Source organism: Lolium perenne, chromosome 4 (assembly GCF_019359855.2).
Source record: "Lolium perenne isolate Kyuss_39 chromosome 4, Kyuss_2.0, whole genome shotgun sequence".
In the NCBI taxonomy this organism is placed as follows: Eukaryota; Viridiplantae; Streptophyta; class Magnoliopsida; order Poales; family Poaceae; genus Lolium; species Lolium perenne.
This window is the reverse complement of record NC_067247.2, coordinates 398,012,569-398,038,374: the sequence shown is the minus strand read 5'-3', so window position 1 is coordinate 398,038,374 and position 25,806 is coordinate 398,012,569. Positions and strand designations below refer to the sequence as shown.

Below are 25,806 nucleotides of genomic sequence, written 5' to 3'. Positions count from 1 at the left end.
TGACGCTCACCCACTCGTCGTCACCAGTCCAGCCCCGACCTGCACAAATCGCGCCTCCAACGCTCCACAGCAGGCAACCTACAACAACGCCCCGGCCATCCACCGCACCGTCGTCGTAGAAGACCTCCAAGATGCTGCTCATCGCGCCACCTAGGACCTCTTCGTCGCCGACGCCAGGACGGGTGCCCGCGGAGCGCCGGAGCGTGATGACCAGGCTTCCCCATCTCCTATCGGCGATTCCCTGCCGGCTCCTAGACGGAAGGCATGTCTCCCATTTGGCCTGCTCGCTGCTCACCAGGAGCCTCAGAAGCAGCCCCCACATACGGTAGCAGCAGATCGAACCGAAGCTCGCCGCACGCGCTTGACCGGGACAGAGAAAATCGGGAAAGGAAGAAGAAGATATGCAAGCCTGAAGGAGCACCTTCGATTTTACATGTCGCAACCAGAGATCAAGCAAGAGCGCGTCGACGCACTCAGGTCTCAAGCATGGCCTTGCTCCATTGATATTTTGAGAGAGAACTTCGATGTGAGAGACAGAGACGGCAGACTGTGCTAACTTTTTGACTTTTTATTTGCCTTCTCTCTCATCAAGAACAAATGATAACATGTGGTTTTGCCTACAGGCAGGATCTTCTGTCCACAATACACCTACACATTGCTTTTTTGTGTTTCAATGTCTATGAAATATGTGATCTTAGAGCATCTCTAGCAGCCCCGCCAGCCTCGCCCAGCCCTGCCCAGCGCCGGCCGCGCGCCGCCTCGCCCAGCCCCGCCCTGGCGCCGCCCCGCCACCTCGCCCAGGCCCGTCCCGGCCTCCCGGCTCCGCCTGCCACGACCCGATCCTGGCTGCCCGGCGCCGCCCCAGCCCCACGCGTGATGCCACGCCACGCCGCGCCGGCCGCCGCGCGCAGCCTCGCCAAGGCCCGCGCAGCCCCGCCCCTGCCCCGCGCCGCGCCACCCTAGCCGCCCCAGCCCCCCTTGCGCCACCTCGACCCCGCGCCGCCCAACACCGCCATGGCGAGCTCGACGCTGCCCCGCCTCATCACGGACGTCCCGTTTACAGTAACTGATATGCACTGATTTTTGAACTGAACTCATAAACTAGCGGTTATTTTATAGTTTTGGCATGTTTTGCTCGAGATGCTCTTAGAGTGTCTCCATCCGCGTCTCCTAAAGCGATCCCCAAACGACGCCGGATCGAGCATTTGGGGACGCATTTTTTGGTGCCGTGTTTGGGGACATCACTCCCCAGCCACGTGCCCTAAATGCACCCCCAAATTTTAAAATAATGCGTCTGCTTTTTTTGTATTTTTATTTAATAGAAAAAAGAAATTTGTAGGTACCATGAAGACTTAAAAAATATGAACTAATTTTCAAAATGGTGCACCATAAACAAATTACATATAAAAACTTCGGAAAAATGAACTAATTTTTAAACTTCTTCTTGTTTGATGGCCCCGCCTCATTGTCCTCACGGTGACGCTTCCTGCTCGTCACCTCTTCCGAAGAGCTGGCGTCGTTCGATGCGTCGGAGGAACTTGTGTCCCCCTCATTGTCTATGGTGCTCGTCGGCTGCGCCTTCGCCTTCGCATCCGCCTTCGCTCGGGCCCTTGCCTCCTTCTTTGTCGTCGCCGCCTCCGCAACGTCTTCCTCCTCTTTCTCCTCGGCCTCCCAATCCTCCTCCTGGCTGTCCGTCGACCGGGAACTAGAGCTGCTAGGCGTTGCAACTCTGTCCCACCAATGGCGCCATCCCGGTGGTTTCCCCTCGCTGTCGGTGTCCGATGGGAAAGAGAGGCTGCTCATTGTGAGAGAGGATAGGAGTGATGAATGGCGCCTGCGATTGCTCTTCCGCGGAGTTCGCGCTCCATTTTGGCGGTTCGCGCGTCGATCGACGCGGTTGCCACTGCGACGGCTCCCCTTCCTGGAAACTGCACCGTCGCTCGGTAGGCGACGGTTGAGCGGCCGTTCGTGAGTCGCTTGCGCGTCGGTCCCGCCACTCCTCGCCTCGCTTCTCGATGTGTCTGGCATGTCCGGAGCGTCCCTGTGGACCGGGGACGGGCTCGAGCTGCCGAGCACCGCATTGGGCCGCGCCAGATGGAAAGGGCCTTTGGGGCGTGCGGCTGGGAACAAAAAATGTACGGTGCGCCCCAAATACCTTTGAGGGTCGCTTTGGGGGACGTTGCTGGAAATGTTCTTAATATTCCCACTAATTTACTCTTAATTTAAGTGGATCGGAGTGCCGATGGTTTCGCAAAGTAGCGATTCCTGATGCATCACCAGCCGTTGTTTGTTGCCAAGTTGGTTTTAATTGTTATGAAGTTGCTTACCACTGATGTGTACCACTGCAGCAAAGTTGCTTACCGCGGTACAAAACTTTCCTAGTGCCGCTGCAAAGTTTCCTACTAACTACCCTAATAGTTAATTTGTCTAGCGTTTCTGTAAATTTGCCTAACGTTGCTCTGAAGTTGCATGCCGTTGAACCGAAGTTGTCTGCTGCTAAACGGAATTTACCTACGGCTGCACTGAAGTTGTATAGGGATGCACCGAAGCTGCCACCGATGAGCCGGAGTTCCATACCCAACAATTAAAATGCCTACTAGTACACCGAACTCGCCCAACGATGCACCGAACTTACCTAACACTGCTTCGAAGTTGCCTACCAATGCTCTAGAGCTTCATACCCCTATACTGAAATTCTCTACCATGGCATCGAAGTTGCGCAGAGGTGCACCGAAGTTGCCTAATGCTGCACCGAAGTTGCCTTTTTCCTTTCTCTGAATACATAGTAAATTCACTCTAAAATCTCCTCCTAGATTGTTGTTCCCCAAATTTCATTGCAGGTTTGCCGAGGTCACCCAACGATGCACCAAAGTTTCCTAACGATGAACCGAAGTCGCCCAATGATGCACCGAAGTATCCTAACGCTGCTCCGAAGTTGCCTACCTATGATCTGGAGTTGCATACCCTACACTGAAATTCCCTACCATGGCATCGAAGTTGCGTAGAGGTGCACCGAAGTTGCCTACTGTTGAACCGAAGTTTCTTAATGCTTCTCTAAAGTTTCCTAACGCTGCATCGGAGTTGCCTACAATGCTTTGAAGTCGTCTAACACCGCTACAAAATTTTCCTAATGATGCAACGAAGTTGCCTACGACTGCACCGAAATTTCCTAGCGATGAACCAAAGTTACATGCCCATGCACCAAAATTTCCTACCCACCAAAGTTGCAATTTCGATGCCTGGCGGAGAAACTCTGGTGTATGACAAAGCATTTTTGGTGCCAACAAAGCAACTCAGGTGCTTTGACGGTGCAATTCTGGTGCAAAGATATGTAGCCAGTAGATCATGGACACGACTCGATTTTCCCCCTCTTTTCCTATGTCTTTATTTCTTCTACCATCCCTTCCCCAATGAGCAATCCATCTCGGAAGAAAAACGAGGAACACAGCCGATTAATCCTTCCATGTCTTTCCCTTGCGTAAATCATGCTAGAGCAACTTTGGTGCCTGATGATACAATTTTTGATACCATGCAGAGCAACTTTAAACCCCGATAAAGCAACTCTAATGCGTGATAGAGTAACTTTGGCCACCAGGGAGGGTTCTCCCTGGCCGGATCCGAAAATGAAGTTGGGGCAATTCGGAAATCGGAAATGGGAAGAACAAGCAGGGTGGTCATCGATCGATATAGGAGGCAATTCATTTTCTATCTGAGCGTATGAAACTTTCATAAATCTGCGCCAGAAAATACCATCTGGCACCTGTGCTCCCCTTAGAGGCGTCCATTAAATTTAGGCAACAAATAGCATTTTATAGCAACTAATACGTGATTTTAGGAAAAAAAATTAGCACCTACTGTATATGATTTTTAGGCAACAAATTACGGATAGGCAAAAAAAAAACTAGCAAGTTGTAGCAACTATTCTATGAATTAAAGCAATAAATTGGCATTGTTTTGGCAGCTTTCGGTTATGGCGGAGGGCGGCGCGTGCGAGGATTCTGTCGCCATTGCCCGATGATGCTCCACCGTTACTGGGAGAAGGAGATGGAGGCGGCACGGGAGGGAGGGATGCTCCGGGGATGAGGGCGGCGATGTGCAGGCCCACGGTGGCGGGGTCCGACGCGGGATCAGCTGGTGCGGCGGCGGCTGAGGAACACGTGCCCGGGCGTGTGCGGGGTGGAGCTCGGTCGAGCGGCAGCGAGAGCAATTTCTAGCGTCTGAGGAGATGATATGTTTTCGGAAACGAGTAAAGGAACTTTCCTAAATTGGCTGAGCGCCCGAGACTACCGACGGGCGCCTGCCCGCTAGACGCGTCCAAAGAAAACTGTTTGTTCGCCTCATCTTTTGTGTGAGTGCGTGTGAACTTTGACCAACTGAACATTGTCAAAACATAGTTATAATCTCTGTTATTTTTAAACATAAGGTCTAAGCCCAGCTTTAAATTAATAAAGCCACAATGTCAGATAACCATACATTCGAGTCTGAGACCTGACACCCATACGCCACACAACACTCAGCCAACTGCAAGACTGAAACCTACTACCCCAAGACTGGTACCTACAACACAGATACAGCGATACAACGCAAGACCGATAACAGTGTCAACCACACCAGCGCCACGACCAGCCCCGTCAAGTCCTCATCCTCGCGAGCAAGCTCCTACCCTCGGCCAGCGGCACGTCCAGCAGGTCCCTTCCCCTCCCGTGCCCTCCAACTCTTGCTCGACGTTCCTGGTGGAGACGCCGTCCATGTCCTTCTCCTCCGCCCGCCTCATGGCCCTCTCCAGGATCGGTGTGCTTGCCTGCACACCGGTGAACCTTGCGCTCTTGCGGGTTGGCATCATAGACGCAACCTTCTTCTTCCTCCTGGCGTACTCGATGGTCTTTGTGCGGCGGCCCTGAGCCACCGGAGTTGTCTCCTTCAGCGCCTTCTGCAGGTCCTCCCTTGGCTGCACCACGGTGATGTCCACCGAGATAGACTCGTCCTCCATAAGCCCAAGCTCGCTCGATTGCCCCTCCTGCACGCCAGAATTGGCGAGCGACGCCGGCGGCAAGTCCACGACCAGGCTGTCAGCAGACCCCGACGGCGCTCCCGCCCTCAGCTCCGGCACCATCGCCCCTGCTTTGAGTGAGAGCAGCTCCAACTCCTTCATCTTGCCATGTTCGGCCTTGTCAAGTATCATCGGGAGGGGCCCCATGTCCACTCCGAGATTGGAGAGAGCTCGGAAAACAACATGGCGAACATACAACAATCGATCGGAGTTAGCCCGAGACCCCTCTAAAATTCATCCAATGGGATTACACGATAATGGTCTAAGAACATACACATTCGTTAAAATTTAAGAATCTGGCTTGGGCGGAAAGGTTTCTTGCGTTGCGGAAAGGCCATGGGCGCACTCTATGTTGGTCGATTGGAAGCCATCCTCGCAGTTGTCGCCGTAGGCAGTCTTGTGGTCGGTCAAGCCCTCCCCCTCCCCGGCGCAGAGCAAATTGACAAAGCCGTCTTCCGCGGCGTCGCCATTGTCGGCGTAGAAGGAAGCATCATCGGCCTGGAGGCCGTCACTGAACCCCTCGCCACCGCCCATCATGTTGGCAGGATGATGGTAGTAGCTTGTACCTGGCTGCTCGGGCATTGGGAAGCCCTGGTAGCTCGGTGCTTCCTGCTCCTGGTATGGGATCTCCTCGCCGTCCTCGGCTTTGACACCGCCGTCCGTAGGATCATGGTAGTAGCATGGAGCTGGCTGCTCGTGCATTGGGAAGCCCTGGTAGCTCGGTGGTGCATGCTGCTGGTATGGGATCTCCTCGCCGTAGAAGGAAGCGTCCTCGGCTTTGCCGCGGCCGTCGGCAGGATGGTGGTAGTAGCTTGGACCTGGGCCTGGCTGCTCTGGCACTGGGAATCCCTGGTAGCTCGGTCCTCCCTGCTCGTGGTATGGGAAATGCTCGCTGAAGCAGGGAGCATTATCGGCTTGGCCGCCGTCGCTGAACCCGGTGCTCGGCCCTGCCTGCCCTTGGTGATGGCTCGGCCCTGCTTGTAGCTCTTGGTAAGGGAAATCGTGCTGGTAGTAGCTTGGACCTGGTTGGTGCTCGTGGTGTGGGAAATCGTGCTGGTAGTAGCTTGGGCCTAGCTGCTGCTGTGGAGCCGGGAAGAAGTGGTGGTGCTGGTTGAAGTCGGCGGCTTGCAGCTGGTCCTCCTTGATCTTGGCTTTGGTGAGGTGTATGCGGCTCAGCACGGTGTTCTGGAGCGGCGGCTGGACGATGGTGTACTCGTGCATGACCCATCCCGACGGGGTGCCGCCATTGCCGTCGTTCCTCTTCCTCTTATTCTTCCCCTTGACATCCTCCTGCTCGTCGTCGTCGTCGTCGAATTTCTTGAAGGTGAGGTCGTAGCGCTTGTACTTGATGTTCACCTCGTGGCCGCCGGGGCTGAGCAGGGTGAGGATGTGGTACTGGCCCTGCTGGCCGCGCCATGTGCCGCCGTCGCGGCCGTTGATGACGCGCTCCCGGCGGCCCCCGTTGCTGGTGGTCACGTCGAGGAAGAAGGCGTGGTGGCTGTTGGCGTGACCGTGCCGCGCCAGGAGTTCCGGCGGCGGGAAGCTAGCGGGGTTGGCGTCGAGGACGGCGTGGGCGAAGGGCGGGTTGGGGATGCCGAGCGCTCGCGGAAGGAGGTAGTGGGCGACGATGTCGTCGTCGGTCGGGTCGAACTTGAACGCCGGCGGCGTGTCCGGGGCGAAGCCAAACCTGAAGGCCTCCATCTTGGAAGGGTCTGTATCCAGACCGGTGCGCGCGGGGTGGTACAAATAGCCTCTTCTGTGAGCATCGACACGGGGTCGCTGAAATCGAGTCCGATTGGGACACAAACTAGCTAGAAACCGACTGGGTACGGTACTAGCACAGTAAGACTTTCCTTAACCAAAAAGTCAATTGTTATTTCCAAACAGAGAATCTAAACATCAGTTTGTTTACTTGTTACCATTTTTTCTTGCTGGGATGTTTTGGCTCGTTCCTCTCGGTGTAAATCTTCCCAAATGGGTTTAGTTCTGTTTTTTTTCATCCATCATACTTTTACAAACTCCTTTCGGAATTAGAAATACCGACATTGCATACACCGGGATAGCCTGAGCCACTGCCTTCAGAAGAATCTCGTTCCCCCCAAGCGATAGTTGTTTTCCTTCTAGCCATTTATCCTTTGAATAATTCTTTCTACAAAATGTTTGAAGCAATCACTCCTATCCGCACCAACAAGAGCTGGAAGCCAAGGTACTTATCTGATAGTGCTTCTGTGTCAATATGAAGAGCTTCACATATTTCGGCAGTTAGGAGAGAATTGGTGTTTGGCAAAAAGAAGATACTACCACCATTTGTCCTGAATTTGCGCAGTAGGCCGGTATCCAACGTTCGTTGTAAGGAAGTTGCATTGTTCATATCAGCTTTCATGAGAATAAGGGAATCATCGGCGAATAAAGATGTGTGATACTGACGGTGCATTTCTGCACACCCTAATCTCATCGATGCCACCAACTTCTTCTTCATACACCAGAAGACTGGATAATCCCTCCGCACAAAGGAGGAACAAATATGAAGGTAGTGGATCCCCCTGGCGGAGACCTCTAGTAGGAGTGAACATATTAGTTTCATCAGAATTAAATCTCACTTGATACCTGACCGAGCTGACACAAGTTATCATAAGAGAAATCCATCTTTCAACGAACCCCAAACGTACATCGCATCATATTTTCCAAAAAGATCCATTCAACACGGTCATAAGCTTTGTGCATATCAAGGTTGACTGCACAAGTTCCATTAGTGCCAGATGTCTTATTTTTTATTGAGTGAATACATTCATACGCCACCAGCACATTATCAGTAATAACTCGCCCTGGGACAAGGCACTTTGTGTAGGAGCAATGATATCAGGGAGAATTGCCTTCAATCTCTGATCTAGCACTTTGGATATAATTTTGTATACAACATTACACAAGCTTATTGGGCGAAACTGTGTAACATTCTCAGGATCATTAACCTTGGGTATCAACACAATAGTAGTATCAGTCGAACCATCTGGAATTATCCCAGTATTTAGTGCCTGTAAACTTCACTAGTTATTTCTTCCCTACAGACATTCCAAAATTGTTTATAAAATACGGCGTGTAACCCATCTGGCCCCGGCGCTCTGAAGTCTCTAATCTTTCTATTCTTAATAGGTGACCCCATTTCTCTTCACATGCACCATATCCACCTCACCTTCGCATTCACGTGATCCATTAGCGCTTGGGAGTTTAGGAGTCGTCTCCTCCCATTCCACTCCCCACCATGGTCATCTCCTTCAGTTCCATCCTCCACCATGCTTTATTTCTGAGTATATAAATACCTACTTCCCCTCTCAGTCCCTCTCAGGCTTCCATCCCACGACGTTCCTACAACTGATGCTACCTCCTGCCATCTCTGTTGGCATGGCAAAACCGCTCGTATACCAGCACTACAATGATGAGGATAGGCTCTCTATCTCTCTAATGTCACGGCACACACCCCGTTTCTTCCAATTCCATTTCATCCATATGGATCTGGTTGAGATGGGATGGTGTGCAAGTGGTTACCTGGTGTATTCATCCTTGCATCCCATGTGCGATCACTCAATATTCATGCCATCATCTTCCAGGTTGATGGTGTGCAAAATCTTGTATTTAGTTGCCTACCAAATGTGCGACAGAATGCCCTTTACAATTCCTTAGATATTATAGGACTCCACACTGGGCTGTGAGATTGGTAAGGAAATCTTGGTTGATCTATTTTGTATATTGTCATGTCCATTCAGTCTGTACTACTTCTGGTCACATTTCTGCATAGTTGTACTTACAAATACATGAACGACTTATTAGTTCTTCTATAACTCTTAAACCAGACATATTTTATGATGAATCGAATACTTTGCTTTATATTCCCCCAAAATAAATTACTTCAAGGAGTTGGTTGACTTTTTAAACATTCCACCAAGTAAACACTTAGCGGGCACATCATACACGTAATTCAGTATTTGGCAGATTGTACCATAGCTTGCTTTTCAACATTGGCGGCTTCATATACCACATATGGTTCTATAAACTATAGTGTTCATGCCTAAAGTAGTTCAATATTTGGCAGATTGTACCATAGCTTGCTTTTCAACATTGGCGGCTTCATATACCACATATGGTTCTATAAACTATAGTGTTCATGCCTAAAGTACAAAATGTGAGAAAATGAACTATTTGTGGCAGAATTATTTGTTGCTCAGATGAGCAAGCAAATGTAAAGCATATTGCATTATAAGTATATTACATTTATACTGAAGTTAATTAACGTATCTGTTTGTTTTCACTGATAAAAGAATCCTTGAGGTTCTTAACTAACTCAGAATTTTCTTATAATGGACTAGATATTTGGTTGGTCGTTGGTAAGCCTGTATTTAGGCAAGGAGATGTTTCGTTGTGCTAATCATCCTTGGAAAGATATCATCTATAGTACAATGTTTTAAAATATATATTGCTTGAACTTGGTTCTTGGCAGAGCATTACCAGTTCAGACAAGTTGGAGAATGGAACTATGGAAGGAGGTGGTACCAAATATGTGTTCGTACATCCAAACAATAAATGGTCATGGTCCATAGGGTTGGATTTCAATCATTATTATTCGACCTCTAATCTTCTGGTATTTATGAATGTAGAAGAAAAGATCTTACACTAAATTTATTGTTGTTATGAATCTAACCCTTTGGTAATTATATTTCAAAGGAAGTTAAATGTTGTAGAAACAATATTGTCAGCGTGTGCTACATGCAAGATTTCACAAGTAATATTTTAAAGCATAATAAGATCTATCTTTTTACACTGTTGCTATGGAAAATCGTCGATATTATGTTATGAGCGATTCTCCGTTGAGATGTATTTTCATATTACTTTGATTGTATGTACCAACTACATTTTCCCCATCTCTCAACCAAGTAATGGCTGGAAGTTTACCATGATTGATTATTTGTCATTTTGTGTGCTCAATATATATTCAAGACATGATATTTTTACCTCCCAGCTTTTTTATGTAGTGTATAGTTGACACTGTAGAGTTTTATAATAATGCAAAATACAAACGGAGATCATTACCTCATTGAAGTTGAGGCCATTAAGTTTCTAACCAGTACGAAGTTCTCAATTATAACCATATTGATGGCATCATAGATTTTTTAAATGTTCCACAACAACATGCGGGGTATCATCTAGTACTAAAAATAGCTTTCTTCACATCTTCTGCTGAGAAAGGAGCTAATAAACTTTCATTCATAGGTTCAGTAACTCTTGGAATTATTTTTGTCATCATCTCCGGGTCAAGGTCCTGTACCTCAGAAGTAAACAGATTAAAAAAATAATCATGGACTAACGGTTTTAGATGATCTGTACCTCCACCGAATTTTCATCATTAATTTTGAGTTTCTAGATGTAGTTCTTGTTTCGGCGAGCTGAGGCAAAATTATGAAAGAAAGTAGTATTTCTATCGCCAAGTTGTAGCCAATTTGCTCTTGATCGCCGTAGCCAATGAATCTCTTCTTATTAATTAGAGAGGACAGAAGAGGTGGGGAGTAGAGAGGAAGATGCGATCGGGGTGGGCTAGCCTACGGCGGGCTAGGCGGTTGGCTATGGCCTATGGGCCACTAATGGCGTGGCCCATTTCGCCATGCCACTAGCAGACTGGCCAGCGGCTGGGCACTATATTTTTTATTATTTTTTCTTATTTAATTTGTAAAACAAAAACAAAAAACAATACAATATTCTCAAACAAGTTCGTGTCTTGGAAATTAAACACTCCACGGGTTTATAAAAAATAGCAGCGTGTTCATATAATGCCACGCCAAAAAAGATTACCGCATGTGCACTAGCACCTGCTAGCGCCACACCACAACTATTACATGTGGCGTGCTTTTAGCTTCTCACACCATGGATCGCATGACCCTACTAAGCTATGCTCCACTAGTGCATGACGGACCCTCGAAATTTTTAGGACGCTAACATTTTTCCACACCGCACACGAAAAGGATCTTTCCTGTGCCATGGTGGGCCTTAAATGGCCCAATCTATATTAGTGTTTGTTGACCGCTGCGAAAGGTAGATCAGTCGGATAAAAAAAAAATTGGTGAAGCTTTTAGTCTAAAAAATGTGGCGGGTATAGTCATATATTTTTGTAGTGTTGTGGAACCAAAAGAATTGCTGCACCACCTAGAACCATGTGTTCCCCTCGTCCTCTCATTAGCACGTGGACCATGCCCGTTACTCAATCGCTATTCCAATTATAACACCAGAATCAGAAGATAATAGGGGTTCCAAGTTCCAACTCGGAAGCATAAGTCGGTAGACGTGTGATCCCAAGTAGCCAAGAGAAAAAAGAAGCTAGCGTGGGTGAGCTATATCCATGGTTAACCTAATTATGGGCTATGCAATCACAAAGAGGAAACATATTTTCCACGCGAGCATGTACATTGGCACGGAATGGTCGCCTTGGTAGAAAGTATGGCAGAGGACGCATTGCACGCGGGCATGTGGATTGGCACACAATGGTCGCCTCAGTAGGAATGATGGAAAGTAGTACATGGAAAAAATCCTTTCAAGCCTGACAAAACGGAAAACACAACATGTTAGATCAAAATTAGAGCCACCATGGAACCAGGAGCAAGTAGAGCAGGACAAGAAAAGTGTGGAGTTACCGATGAACTGCGATCCTTCAGGACGTCTTCCCACTCTTCATCGTCCACTGACAGTCCTTCCATGAAAGTAGCCAAGCCCGTTACTCTGCAATTTGTGTCACTTTTCAATTTAGTTTCAGAGTTTACACTATACTAGAGCCTATGCGTTCGAATGCTTGTTAATTGGTGGGGGTCCGTCTATTTACTTGTTCCGTAGAGCATCCATATTCGTCTTCACGTAATAGAAGTAGTCCAGACTGTTCTTCACCTGTGCCAGAAGAAGAAAAGAAGTCAGGACAGTGGTCAATGCAGGGAGATTAAAACATGAAGTACGCACAGCAGCAACAGCATCAAGCCGCAAGACCTCTTAAAATGTAGACAATTTCATTTGTATGCCTAATAAAATTCTTACCCTATTATGTACGATACAAACACCACATAAACAGCTACCAAGGTAAATTGAAATGACTGAAGAGCGTTATGAATAGGATGAACATTAATCAAGAAACAACCTAACTATTGCAAATGCAGATGTCCAGAAAAAAAATCATACAGTTTCAGACAAAATTATGGTATAAACACAGTATAAGGTAGTATAAAGCAGACCTGTCCCGTTTTCAAGATTTCCTCTATTTCATTCATAAATCTTTCATTATCCCGAATAATATCTTCAGCGCTCTTGGAATTCAGAGCCTCTGTGACATAAGAAAAGGTTAGCCACCATGCAAATTTCCACAAAGACCATTAAGACTAGAAAACGCTGATCAACCCAGAACATTTACAGTGGCAACTAAACCACTAAAGCCTGTATGTCTGAACAGTAACACAAAAGGAAAGGCAACAAACATTTCTATAGCATTTAAGAAACTATAGAGGATTTGTAATTCAAGAGAAAGATATATAGAAAAATAGCGCTTCTGTGAAAAAAATCGTAATAACCGAACCATCAAAAGAAGTGATACGTGATAAATGGAAGAAAGTATTATTTCCTTGATAGAATAACAGCGATATGCAAAACATGGTAAAATAAAGAATGTACAGGTAACAATGTAGAAACTAAATCTACCTTTGGAGAGGGGATATTTGTTGTTTTTCCTGGTAGCACCCTTAGTTCCTTTTCCCTGTCCAGTGACTAGATTGTTAGGTCTCAAGAAAGAAAACTCAAGACCTTACACAGCTTAATGACAGAAATTGTCAAACACAGTAAGATTGCTATTAAATAGCAAATGAGAGAACCCAATTATAGGTGCTGGATTATATTACAACATTTTTGATTCACTGAATATTGTTATAACGCTAATAATATCATTGAATCAGGCTGAAGTAGGAAAGGGTCTCAGCTAGCTTCTCTTAGCATCATCAGTGAGCAAACAGATCTCTACTACTGATAGCATTATTGTTCAAGTTCAGTCAAACAGCTGTCCGTTAAGAAGTAGCACTAAATCAATGGGCATCACCATATGAAATTCAGAAGAACATGCTATGTTGGAGCTGTTCTACTGGTACTATTGTTCAAGTTCAGTCAAACAGCTATCCAGTAAAAAAAAGCACCGAATCTATGAAGATTAACATAGTAAATTCAGAAGCTCATTTGCTACTGGTATATCTCAAAATATTTCCGGCCAAACTTTGTAACCCTCTGTTGCAAGGGTTCTCTACACACGAAATTCAGAAGAACATGCTCTGTTGCACTTACCTTTCTAAACATTCCTCCTGCAGGTTTTTCTTGCTCAAGCTGTGCTTGCTTTGCAGCTCCCTTCTTCTGCTGCAAGTGAAATCTCTTGATCAGGGCATGTACACAGGGTACATACACACTACATTAAAAAGTGGAGTAGCACTAAATAAATGGGCATCAGCACATGAAATTCAGAAGATCATATCAATTGGAACTATTGTTCAACTTCAGTCAAGCAGCTGTCCATTAAAAACAGCACTAAATCTATAAGCATCACCATACTAGTAAATTCAGAAGCTCATTTGCTTCCAGTACTTGTCAAAACATTTGGGGCCAAACTGCTAAGCAGGAGTTCTCCTCAACATGAAATTCAGAGGAACAAATGCATGCTCTGTCGCAGTTACCTTTGTAAGGTTTCCTCCTGCAGATTTTTGTTGCTCTAGCTGTGGTTGATTAGCACCTCTCTTCTTTTGCTGCAAGTGCAAACTCTTGATCAAGACATGGTGGCATGGTACATATACATAGAGGTGATTTATCCAGAAAGAGGATGAGAGCTAAATCTAAAATGTTGAGGAACCAGAAACCATGCGTAAACATTCTGGAATCAAGGGAAATAATCGAACGGGTACCTCAAAGTCCGACAACCACCGGATCCGAAAGGCAACATCGTGTGCAGTCTTCTTGGGCAGCCCAGACGCAATGCTGAAGCACTTGTGGACATTGTCTTGGTCTGCAAACCTTGGGAAGCAGAATTCATGCAGGATTCAGTGGCAGGCAGAACTAACATTTTTGCTTCAACCAAAACGAACGAATCCATGGCAAGCGCGCGCGCATGTACGTACCGAGACAGGCCTTCGCGCAGCACCTGGTCCTCCTCCTCGGACCACACGGTGGACGCCTCGTCGCCACACGCCGCCGCCACGCGAACCATCTGGGCCACTTCCGCCGCCTCCTCCTCGTCAGGCACCGCCTGTTGGATGTGGACGGATGCGTCCTGCGGGTAATCCATCGCCGACGGGAAACCGGGCATTTGGGACGTCATCACCGGCGAGTAAGTGGGCATTTGGCACGTCATCCCCGGCGTGTCGTCGGTGGCGCCGACATGGGTACTCCTACTCGGACCCGGAAAATCGGAGGCCGGTTGGTTCGGCTGAGGTGCTGGCAGGACAATCGTGGGTGGCGCGTGGATTGATGGGTGATCGGGCGCTTGGTTCGCCGGCAGCGAGTTGATCAAGACCGAGGCCAAGAGCGCCGGGTCGAACTTGCTGAAGTCGGGGCCGCCCATCAGCAGGTCCTGCATGCCTCCGCCGTGCGCCGGCTGGCCGTTCCCCAAGAACGCGTCGCCGTCAAGCATCATCGAGCCATCCTCCACCGGCTCCGGCCCCGCCGCCCAGACCTCGCCCTGGCCAGGCACGACCCCGCCGCTCCCCGCCCAGTCCCCGCCGCTGAGCAGGAACGCATCGCCGTTCCCGGCCCACGTACCTTCACCCGGAATCTGAGGCAGCGCGGAGGCGACGTAGGCCGCCGGGTCGATCGCCCACTGGTGGTCGACTCCCAGCATCGGCGCCTGCGGGGGAGGATGAGGCTGGAAGAAGGCCGCTGCGTTCCCGTCCTGGCCGCCCGCGCCCTCGAGCGCCTCGCCGGACAGGAGCTGCAACAGCTGGTAGGTGGCGAGGTCGAACCCCTGCTGCATGATCGCTGCGCAGCAAGCAGCAAGAAGCCGGCCGGGGGTGGCGGATCGATTGATCAGCAGATCAATTCCGCGGATCGGAAGAAGAGGGGTGATCGATCAACATGGGCGCGAAGCTAGGGTTTCCGGAGGATTTCTCTCATCTTGTCTTGCGAAGGAGAAAGAGAAACCCACGCCGCGACGGACGATGAGGAGCGCGCGTCGTGGGGGGCGTGGTATCTGAAATTCTGAATGGAACGGCTAGGCCAAGGCGAGACGAAGCGTGGGCCCGCAGCCAGCTGGCCTGGCCTCCCTAGCTTACAGGTGGGCCCATATCTAGATTCATGTCAGCAGCAACTCCCAGTTTCAAAACCTGGAGCTAGTAGTAGCGGCTAACTTGCTATCAGTAGCTACTCCCAGTTTCAAAACCTGGAGCTCAATCAAGTGTACAATGGTAATGCCATGTCACCAACAGCATGCAAATATTGTAAAGCAGGATATATCATTGATCACGAATGTCATTATCATCGAATGCATACAAAGATAGCAAAGTGAAGAAATCAGAAAACTAGAGGCGCAGCATCACGGAGGGATGCCGCGGCACTCTTTCCGCTTATGCGATGTGAACACACAGAAGTAAGCCTAAGATCGACATGATGAAATTATTTCATGCCCACAAAAGCCTAAAACCTACAGTCTTAGTCCGAAGCCGAGCGTGCAAAACTTCTCTAGCCGCACCGCACTCACAAGGAATGCAAAGCTACTACTCCCTGTAGGCGATGAACTTGGCAATGTCGTGGATCCCAGCTTCTCTGTAGCATTCAGCGATCCGGTCCACAACATCGTCCCAGTTACCGTCGACGGTGGCTAAATCCATGAGAAAGGCCGCCTCGTCAAGAACCACCTGCAGTACAAAGCAAAGCAGCCCATGCTATGAGATGCAGGGAAACAGCACACGTGATGGAGGGGCGTTGGCCTCTATAATAAAGAAATGGTTAACAGCTTGCCATTAACAACCTGCTCCGGAGCTTTTCCCTTCTTCAGATCGTCTTGTTTGCCCTCCTCGGTTACCTTTTCTCTTATAAACTCGATCTGCTCATCCTCCCACCCAGCTAACTCAGCTGCCTCCTATCATACGGGGATGACCAAAAATAAAATGGATGAAATGGTTGCTCGGCTGAGGCGTAATAGCAAAAAAAATTAGATGATGGTAACAGTAGAAATCATACTTCGTATTTACAGCCTAGTGTCCACCATGGTGACTTCAAAGCCACTCGAGCTGACTCTTTGGCTTCAGATGTACGTCCAACTCTTAATAAAAAGGTCAAAACCAAAATTAGCAAGGACTATTCTTTATATGTACACCACAAAGCTGTATTCTGGCACTTCTACAAATGAAATATTATCCGATTAAAAACACGTTATTTCCTTGTTATTTATTCACCACGGTTATATTAGGCTGCTAGTCCACAACAGTTATACTAATTTACAGTATTTATTAGGAATTTTACACCACAACCAGATAATTCTCAATTCAGAAACCAGTTGAAAGTATTTGCAATCTTATACTAATATATATTTGACCACTAATTAATTCTAATCATTCTGCTTCTTAACCGCCGGCGAGCACGCGTACGTCGTCCCCGACAGCACTTCTATCCCTCAATCGTTCACGTCCGCACACCATCGGCGACCGGCCGAAGAGACGCAAGGCGCGGCGCCACCCAAGAGGGGTCCCGGGCCTTCACCGGCCCGCTGTCGGCCGCCATCGCCGGCGCCCTCGGCCGCACCTACCAGTGCCCTCGCGCTGGAGAACTATCTGCAGGCAGCCATGGATGGTGACACAGCCTGGGTGCCCGAAGGGAAAGTTTCTTCCTTGATTCTTTCCCAATTATGACTATATGTATATTGATCCTAGTCGAGAACTGAATCAATTTGTGGGCTGTGTTCAGCATTTTAAAGTGTATTGTCAAAGCTCTTATTTTAATATGCTATAATGATGTTCGTAGTACTTCAAATATGTTCCGGATTTGGACTAAATGCTGGGCAAATTGTTTTTGCATCCGATTGATACGTACAGACTAACGACACAGAAAAAGCCTGTTTTTTGGCATTAGAAACTTATTCCTACGGTCTAACAGGGTCCCGAAAAAAACCGTTAAAGCTAAAAACGGCTGGTCCAAAATTTTGACAACCAAAAAAAACTGATCTAAACCGGATGGTGGATGGTTCTCCTAAGCAGATAATTCAAACTTTCCGTTTTGGGTCACATAGTGTGTTCTAGCAAACATACCGTGAAATTATAATGGTACTGGGCAAAGACACGTTTTAACGGTGTGTTTTGGCAAAGACCAGAAAATAACAGTGTCCGCCAGCAAATTTTTCCTAGATAGTACTGCTGACGGAATAAGATATAATTATATACAGCTAAGGATACATCAGTACCTTTTCTGAAGTACTGAGTTGAACACAAAGGGTCTTCCAAAGCCAGGAAACTGATCTCTAGTGTAGAATTCTCCAGTAATAAGAGCAGAGACCTGAGGGGCAAACGCAATGTACATTAAATCTTGTGGAATAAACATGTGTATCTCTGGAGAAGGAACGAGTTTTACATGATCTCCCTTTTCCAGATGGCGTGATGCTTTCCTTTCTATAATATCCGGAAAGAGTCCAACCTACAGTAAGATATCAGTACAGAAATTGTCTTAAACTTGGTAGTTATAAACTGAGGTGTATCTCTCAACCTTCTTCAACAAATAGACATCAAGATCTGCCATCTGCGATTCTTTGAAATCACCTCTTTTGTAAATGTTCCCACCAGCTTCCCCTACAGCCGACCATAAATCATCTCGAACAGCAGACCACAAATCATCACCACTCTCAGCACTGCTATCAGCCTCGACGAGTATTCTGTGAATATATTGGTTGACCTGATATATATGAGTACAAAATGTAAATAATATTCTATTGGATGTTGCACATGTAGTAAACTGAAATATTATAAGCTTATAGCAATATATACTTACGTTCTTAGCCAAAAGCCATAGCCCATGGTCACGCACTTCCACTACAGGCATTTCCATCCTGAAGGACAGACAGATGTACACATAAAAAATGTTTAAATATCAGTTCCAAAGGTGAAAACAATAAAAATATATAAAAGTATATGGAGGGGCAACTAACCCACGTGGAGCAGTTGGCCATCTCAGTAGGGATGTTAAGTTACCTACATTTTGACTAATACTGTCAGCCTTTGTAGCTGACATCATATAGTTCATAATTATTGCACAGGTAAATAATTCAGTCTAGAACACATGCAAACCTTGTGGGCTCTCTGACAAGGGAACAACAAGTGGAATCAGCCCTCTTCTAGCTCCAGGAGAAACTATCTTTTCGCCTGCCAAGTGGCAAATTTATGTTCGACATCAAATTCAAGAGAGACCAGGAGCTATAGTTTAATAGTTTTAACAGTACACTTTTTCTAGCCAGTATTATTCTTAGTTTCTACAACCTTATGCAAAACTAAAATTACAATTTTACTAGATTAACAAAGACAATGAGATGTCAGTTGTTGCTGCTGAAACCCGATTAGTAAACACTACCTCATAACAGATTATCTCAACTTGCATGACAAAGGGGTTGGCACAAGTGAAGAATCATATCAGGGTAATGAAAAATTCTTATAAGATATGTAAAGCCGTACCTCGTGCCTGAAGCACATTCAGCAAAGAGTTAAGATGTTCTGGGGGGTCTGTTGCAGCGACTTCCTTGACGAACGACACATGATCTGGATTTGTGCAGGAGAAAACTATCAGAAACCTCGGCTACCGAAGTTTAAAGGAAGAACGCTGCTTAACTACATTCAGCAGGCAAACAGTAGGCATAAGTGTGCCCAGCGCATAGAAAGCAAATGCAGAGTAGTAACTTGATCGACCCCACTTAGGTCGTCGGAGACAGTTAAAATGCCACAGATGAACCAACCACATACTGCCCCACTTGAGTTCGAAAATCATAAACTGCAGGGTAGGAGTAGCACGGTAGTGACCTCACCGTACGACGTAGCAGCGGCGGCGGCGACCGATGGAGAGGAGGAGGCGCAGCGGGCGGCGACCAAGGAGACCGCTCGCCGGGGCGCATGTAGCACGGACGCGGCCGCAGCTGCCGCGGGCCTCATCTGGAGCTCCCGGCAACCTCCCTATCGGCGGCGGCAAGGCGCGGCGGCTCGATCCGGTGGGCGGCGGATGAGGTGCGAGCGGCGCGCGCAAGAAGCTGTGGACTCGGCGGCGACACGGGCGCTTGTTTTGGGCCCAGCTGGAGAAAGTCCAAATGTGTCCCGATCCAGACAGGAGATGTACGGCCCAGGAGCAGATAGCGATGAGACCCGAAATGCGGCCCAGGATTTCCGAATTCCGCAGCACCAATCCGAGAGTGCGTGCGTGAGGCTCCGCGGCTCGCGCGCGCCATTCTCTCCCCGCCACAACCTCCATCTTCTCCTTCCTCCCACCACCACGACCATACCACTTTCCCTCTCTCTCTCTCGTCGACGTACCTTGAGAAGAGCTCAATTGGACCGACGAAAGCAACAATCCAGGGCGGGGTCGGGAGGTGCTTCTTCGACGTCCTACACATATGCTGCGGGATGGAAGAAGCTAGCGCTAGCATGGAAGGGACCTCCGGCTCGCAACCTCCGTCCATCTCCCGCGCGAGCTCCGAGGAAGGTGACTTCTTCGACTCCCACCACCCAGAGAGCGACCAAGAGGACGATGGTCCATCGACGGGTGGTTACACGGCGTCGGAGATCGCCGGTCGTTTTATCAAGGCCATCGACGGCAAGGCGCACGTCGTCGACACCGCCGCTCCCATCGACTCCGTCAAGGGCGCCGTCAGCAAGTTCGGGGGCATCCTCGACTGGCGAGAGGTCTCCGATCTCTACCTGGATGATCTACCAGTTGCTCTATCTCTCTCTGTAACTGCGATTGCAGCTAACAGTTTGACTGAATGTTTGCTGCAGCGGCGGCAGCGGGTGCAGGAGGAGCTGGGCAAGGTGGCGGGCGAGAAGGCGGAGTACCAGAGGCGGTCGCGCGCGGCGGAGGCCGGCAGGGCGGACGCGCGGCGGGACCTCGCGGGTGCCACGGGCGAGATCGACGACCTCTGGCTCAGCGTCAAGCGCGCGCAGATCGCGGAGGCGCAGGCGCGCAAGGACGCCGACCTCGCCAAGCTGCGCCTGCGCAAGACGGAGAAGCGCGCCGCGGCCAGGGCGGAGCTCGCCGGCCTGAGGGAGCGGCACGCGGCGGCCAGGGCGGAGCTGGGTGAGGTGAGGAAGGAGCTGGGGGCGGTGAGGAGGGAGCGGGACGCCGTCGCGGCGGAGGCCGGCGCCGCGGCGGCGCGCGCGCGGGAGACGGCTGGCGAGGCGGTGGCGGCGGGCGAGGCCGTGAGGGAGGCGGCGGAGGAGCTCGCTGCGGTGAAGGCGGAGCTGGAGTCCTCGCGCGCCGCGCATGATGTGGCGGAGGAGAAGAGGCTGCGGCTGGCGATGGCGTGGCAGGAGGACAAGGTGCGGTGGCAGAACGAGCTGGAGCAGGGTGAGGAGGAGGCGAGGAGGCTCAGGGATGAGCTGCTCGCGGCCGGCGAACTCGAGTCCAAGGTCGCCGTGGCTTCCGAACAACTTGCTAATCTAAGAGCCGAGCTGTTCGCGCGCGCGGTCGAAGGGGCCAGTGCGGAGGAGACGACGGCGGTGGGCGCGCCATCGGCGAAGCTGGCGAACGCGCGGAAGGAGCTCGAGGAGGTGAAGACGAGCGTGGAGAAGGCCCAAGACGAGGCCAAGATCCTGCGGGTCGCCGCCGCGTCGTTGCGCGCCGACCTCGAGAAGGAGAAGGCGGAGCTCGCCGCGGTGCGGCGGAAGGAGGAGGCCACGTCGGCGTCCATCCCGCCGCTGGAGGAAGAGCTGGGCTGGCTGACCTCCGAGCTTACCGTGGCGCAGGCAAGAGCAAGGGACAGCGGCGAAGAGAGGAGCACGAAGCCTGAGCAGCTAAGCGAGGCACGGCGAGAGGCGGAGCGCGCGAAGGCGAGCGCTCAAGCGGCGCAGGAGGAAATCGCCGTGGCCAGGGAAGAGGCGCGCGTGGCCAAGGCCGCCGTACAGACCATGGAGGCGCGGCTGGAGGCCGTGATGCGGGAGATACTCGCCGCGAACGCGTCGGCGGAGACCGCCACCGCATCGGCGGACGCGCTGGTGCAACAGCAAGATAACAAGAGCGGCGCTGTCGAAGCCGGCGTGGCGCTAGCGGCGGAGGAGTACGAGGAGCTCAGCCGAAGGGCGCGGGAAACAGAGGAGGTGGTTGGCAAGCGGGTGGTCGAGGCCGTGAAGCTGATCAAGGAGGCCAAGGACGCGGAGGTGCGGAGCCTGGAGAAGCTAACGCAGCTGACCAAGCAGACGGAGCAGAGGAGGCAGGCGCTGCAGGCGGCGATGGCGGAGGCCGAGGAAGCGGAGCTCTGCAAGGCCGAGGCGGAGCGCGAGCTGCGGCAGCTGCAGGCCGAGCAGCGGCGCGCCAGCGGCAGTGCTGGCGGAGAGACCGCGTCGCCGCGCACGGGCCTGGCCGAGATCTCCGCGTTTGACGGCAGCGGGCGCGGGAACCCGCACATACTCAGCCCGAGAGGAGGGTACATGCCGAGGGCCGACATGGCGGCCATGTCGGCGGCGGAGGAGGCGGACGCGAAGCAGAAGAAGAACTTCTTTCCCCGCATGGCAATGTTCTTGGCTCGGAAGAAAGCTCAGTCATGGAACGGGAAGTGATTTTGTTGGCCTTGTAAATGCCCGGATCAGTTCAGTTCAGCTCAGCTCAATCTGTTGTCAACATATGTAACCTGTATTGATCAAAGAGGTAGATCATAATTCTGTTCAGCTCACTCTGTTGGCATGGTCATGTTCTTGGCTAGGAAAAAGGCTCAGTCATGGAACGTGAAGTGATTTTGTTGGCTTTGTAAATGCTCGGTTCACCTCACTTTAAACATGTGTGATTTTTATTGATCAATGAGATGAATCATGAAATTTTGGCTCGCTGTTGAGATATTTAAGCACAAATGTAAATAAGAATTGTAATACTGCTGCATATTTTGGATCCAACTTCTATTGGACATATTGCACGGGCACACTTTCTCTCTTCTTGTCTTTGTACATTTAGTACGAGTTAGGTTTTAGAGCGTGATTTTTTAGAAGCCGAGCCTTTTATTTTTCAAACATTTCATATTCATATTTTAAAATTTAGAAAATATAAAGCGAATATTTTGGGATAGCTAATGATATATCGGTCATCTTCGGTCATTCCCAAAATGGAGATAAATCACTTATCAGTTGATTAATCGATTTTATCTATCGTCCATTTATCGATTTAATTTTTTGTAAATCCTAATTTTCAGCACTAAATTTTCTACAATATGCTATGTAAAACTAGTATTGGAGTATTGAGCATAAGTATTACCTTGATTATTTGCATTTAAATAAATAAAAAATGGAAAATTTGAGTTAATGTACAATTCTACAAGATCATGGGACGAAAATATCGACTGCCATAACAGCAAATTTCACTAGCAATCGACCGAAATATCGGTGAGCGGAGTGAAAATCGGGCGAAATATTGGCTCTCAGATAGAAAATCAGCCGAAATATCGATGCCATGATTAATTAGCCGATATGCTGAAATCCTATCGGTTACCACCCGATTCACGATAAATCGGCTGATAAATCGGTATCTTGACCGATTTTTTGAACAGTGGTTGCAATGTTGTAAAATTTCAATGCAAACTGTATTTTAGACTACACAAAAATGACAAATTCTGACAAATTTTATAGTATTGAAATGTGTACTATTTACTATATATTTTGTGATAATTTATCATTTTTATGTAGTTTAGAATATGAAATAGTTTGTATTGAGACTTTACACTATTGTAGTATATATCATAGGCTATCTCTGTAATCTTATTTCGGATTTTGTTAAACTTTCAAATACAAATTAAAAGTATTTGCAAAAAAGGGATACGTGTAGCTCGGTCTCTTTTTTAAGTTTTACTTAGATTCCCCTCATATCGCCTATTAGATCTAAATCTAAAATTTTAAATCTTCGTAAGTTTTCAACCATAATTATAAGTTAGGAACTATTCGGCGATCGGGAGCCTGCAAGCCCGGCCCGTCTCCTGCATGTCCTCTTCGGCCGGCCGGGGACAGAGGAGGTGACTGGCAAGCGAGTGGTCGAAGTGTTGGAGATATGCCCAAGAGGCAATAATAAAGTGGTTATTATAATATCTTTGTGTTTATGATAAATGTTTGCATACCATGCTATAATTGTATTAACCGAAACATTGATACATGTGTGTTATGTAAACAACAAGGAGTCCCTAGTAAGCCTCTTGTATAACTAGCTTGTTGATTAATAGATGATTATGGTTTCGTGATCATGAACATTGGATGTTATTAATAACAAGGTTATGTCATTGGTTGAATGATATAATGGACACACACCCATATGAGCGTAGCATAAGATCAAGTCATTAAGTTCAACTTGCTATAATCTTTTGATACATAGTTACCTAGTCCTTCGACCATGAGATCATGTAAATCACTTACACCGAAAGGGTGCTTTGATTACATCAAACGCCACTGCGTAAATGGGTGGTTATAAAGATGGGATTAAGTATTCGGAAAGTGTGAGTTGAGGCATATGGATCAAGAATGGGATTTGTCCATCCCGATGACGGATAGATATACTCTAGGCCCTCTCGGTGGAATGTCGTCTGATTAACTTAAAAGCATGTGACTAGGTCACAAGAGATGACATACCACGGTACGAGTAAAGAGTACTTGTCGGTAACGAGGTTGAACTAGGTATGGAGATACCGATGATCGAACCTCAGACAAGTAAAGTATCGCGTGACAAAGGGAATCGGTGTCGTATGTAAATGGTTCAATCGATCACTAAGTTATCGTTGAATGTGTGAGAGCCATTATGGATCTCCATATCCCACTATTGGTTATTGGTCGGAGAGGAGTCTCGACCTTGGCTGCATAGTTCACGAACCGTAGGGGGGACGTGCTTAAGGTTCGATGTCGCATAAGTAGATTCGGAATATGAGATGGAGACCGAAGTTTGTTCGGAGTCCCTGATGGGATCCAGGACATCACGAAAAGGTCCGGAATGGTCCGGAGAATAAGATTCATATATGGGAAGTCACTTTCCGGGGTTCAGGAAAGTTCCGGTGTTTTGACCGGAGCTTCTAGAAGGTTCTAGAGGGTCACCAATGGGCCCACCACCCCGGGAGGGGCCACATAGGCACCACATGGCATGGTGGGTCCTGCCCACTATGACATGTAGGCCCAGGCCGGCCCACCCCTAGAGATAAGATCTCTCTCTAATTTAAATGGTTTAAATCTAGAGATAAGATCTATCTCTAAAAATTAAAAGGGTTTAATTTAGAGATAAAAAGGAATGCTTGGGGGAGGGGTTCTCCCCCCTTCATGCGCCGGCCAAGGGGAGGGTGGGCCCTAGGGGAAACCCTAGGCCGACCCCTCCACCTATATAAAGAGGGGAGGGGGTGGCCGGCCACTTCACCCCTTGACCAAACCCTTGCCGCCCCCTCTCTCCTCCACCATATGCTGCTCTGGCTTAGGCGAAGCCCTGCAGTTCTTCTCCTCCACCACCACCACCACGCCGTCGTGCTGCTGGGATTTGATACGTCTCAAACGTAACCATAATTTCTTATGTTCCATGCTACTTTTATGATGATACTCACATGTTTTATACACACTTTTTGTCATTATTATGCATTTTCCGGCACAAACCTATTGACGAGATGCCGAAGAGCCAGTTGCTGTTTTCTGTTGTTTTTGGTTTCAGAAATCCTACAAAGGAAATATTCTCGGAATTGGACGAAATCAATGCCCAGGGTCTTATATTTCCACGAAGCTTCCAGAAGACCGAAGGGGATACGAAGTGGGGCCACGAGGTGGCCAGACCATAGGCCGGCGCGGCCAGAGGGGGGCCCGCGCCGCCCTATGGTGTGGGCTCCTCGCGCCGCCTCCAACCCTACCCTTCCGCCTACTTAAAGTCTTCGTCGCGAAACCCCCTGTACCGAGAGCCACGATACGGAAAACCTTCCAGAGACGCAGCCGCCGCCAATCCCATCTCGGGGGATTCAGAAGATCGTCTCCGGCACCCTGCCGGAGAGGGGAATCATCTCCCGGAGGACTCTTCATCGCCATGATCGCCTCCGGACTGATGTGTGAGTAGTTCACCCCTGGACTATGGGTCCATAGCAGTAGCTAGATGGTTGTCTTCTCCTCATTGTGCTAACATGTTAGATCTTGTGAGCTGCCTAACATGATCAAGATCATCTATTTGTAATGCTACATGTTGTGTTTGTTGGGATCCGATGAATATGGAATACTATGTCAAGTTGATTATCAATCTATCATATATGTGTTGTTTATGTTCTTGCATGCTCTCCGTTGCTAGTAGAGGCTCTGGCCAAGTTGATACTTGTAACTCCAAGAGGGAGTATTTATGCTCGATAGTGAGTTCATGCCTCCATTGAATGCGGGGATGTGAGAAAGTTCTAAGGTTGTGGATGTGTTGTTGCCACTAGGGATAAAACATCGATGCTTTGTCTAAGGATATTTGTGTTGATTACATTACGCACCATACTTAATGCAATTGTCTGTTGTTTGCAACTTAATACTGGAAGGGGTTCGGATGATAACCTGAAAGTGGAC

General features: G+C 48.7%; 3 protein-coding genes and 1 long non-coding RNA gene across 4 annotated transcripts; 1 reads left to right on the top strand and 3 right to left on the bottom strand.

Moving 5' to 3' along the window:
* Window positions 1–11,256: 11,256 nt before the first annotated feature.
* On the bottom strand, window positions 11,257–12,816 carry LOC127297602 (uncharacterized). Its single transcript, XR_007849265.2, has 5 exons — window positions 12,770–12,816; window positions 12,310–12,398; window positions 11,910–11,971; window positions 11,725–11,809; window positions 11,257–11,630 (listed from the first exon to the last, which is right to left on the bottom strand). It is a non-coding gene; the product is annotated as an uncharacterized lncRNA (long non-coding RNA).
* A 481-nt stretch (window positions 12,817–13,297) lies between these two features.
* LOC127348242 (uncharacterized) lies at window positions 13,298–15,348 on the bottom strand. The gene is made up of 4 exons (XM_051374327.1): window positions 14,221–15,348; window positions 14,008–14,116; window positions 13,783–13,851; window positions 13,298–13,468 (listed from the first exon to the last, which is right to left on the bottom strand). The coding sequence occupies exons 1-4, from the start codon at window positions 15,069–15,071 to the stop codon at window positions 13,298–13,300; spliced, it is 1,200 nt and encodes a 399-aa protein (XP_051230287.1). The 5' UTR covers window positions 15,072–15,348.
* A 182-nt stretch (window positions 15,349–15,530) lies between these two features.
* On the bottom strand, window positions 15,531–19,250 carry LOC127297603 (protein IN CHLOROPLAST ATPASE BIOGENESIS, chloroplastic). Its single transcript, XM_051327925.2, has 11 exons — window positions 19,098–19,250; window positions 18,751–18,834; window positions 18,370–18,444; window positions 18,231–18,273; window positions 18,074–18,131; window positions 17,792–17,977; window positions 17,660–17,722; window positions 17,493–17,584; window positions 16,277–16,358; window positions 16,065–16,175; window positions 15,531–15,951 (listed from the first exon to the last, which is right to left on the bottom strand). The coding sequence occupies exons 1-11, from the start codon at window positions 19,219–19,221 to the stop codon at window positions 15,811–15,813; spliced, it is 1,059 nt and encodes a 352-aa protein (XP_051183885.1). The 5' UTR covers window positions 19,222–19,250; the 3' UTR covers window positions 15,531–15,810.
* A 311-nt stretch (window positions 19,251–19,561) lies between these two features.
* LOC127348243 (protein WEAK CHLOROPLAST MOVEMENT UNDER BLUE LIGHT-like 1) lies at window positions 19,562–22,007 on the top strand. The gene is made up of 2 exons (XM_051374328.2): window positions 19,562–19,965; window positions 20,059–22,007. The coding sequence occupies exons 1-2, from the start codon at window positions 19,687–19,689 to the stop codon at window positions 21,832–21,834; spliced, it is 2,055 nt and encodes a 684-aa protein (XP_051230288.2). The 5' UTR covers window positions 19,562–19,686; the 3' UTR covers window positions 21,835–22,007.
* The last annotated feature ends 3,799 nt before the right edge of the window (window positions 22,008–25,806 follow it).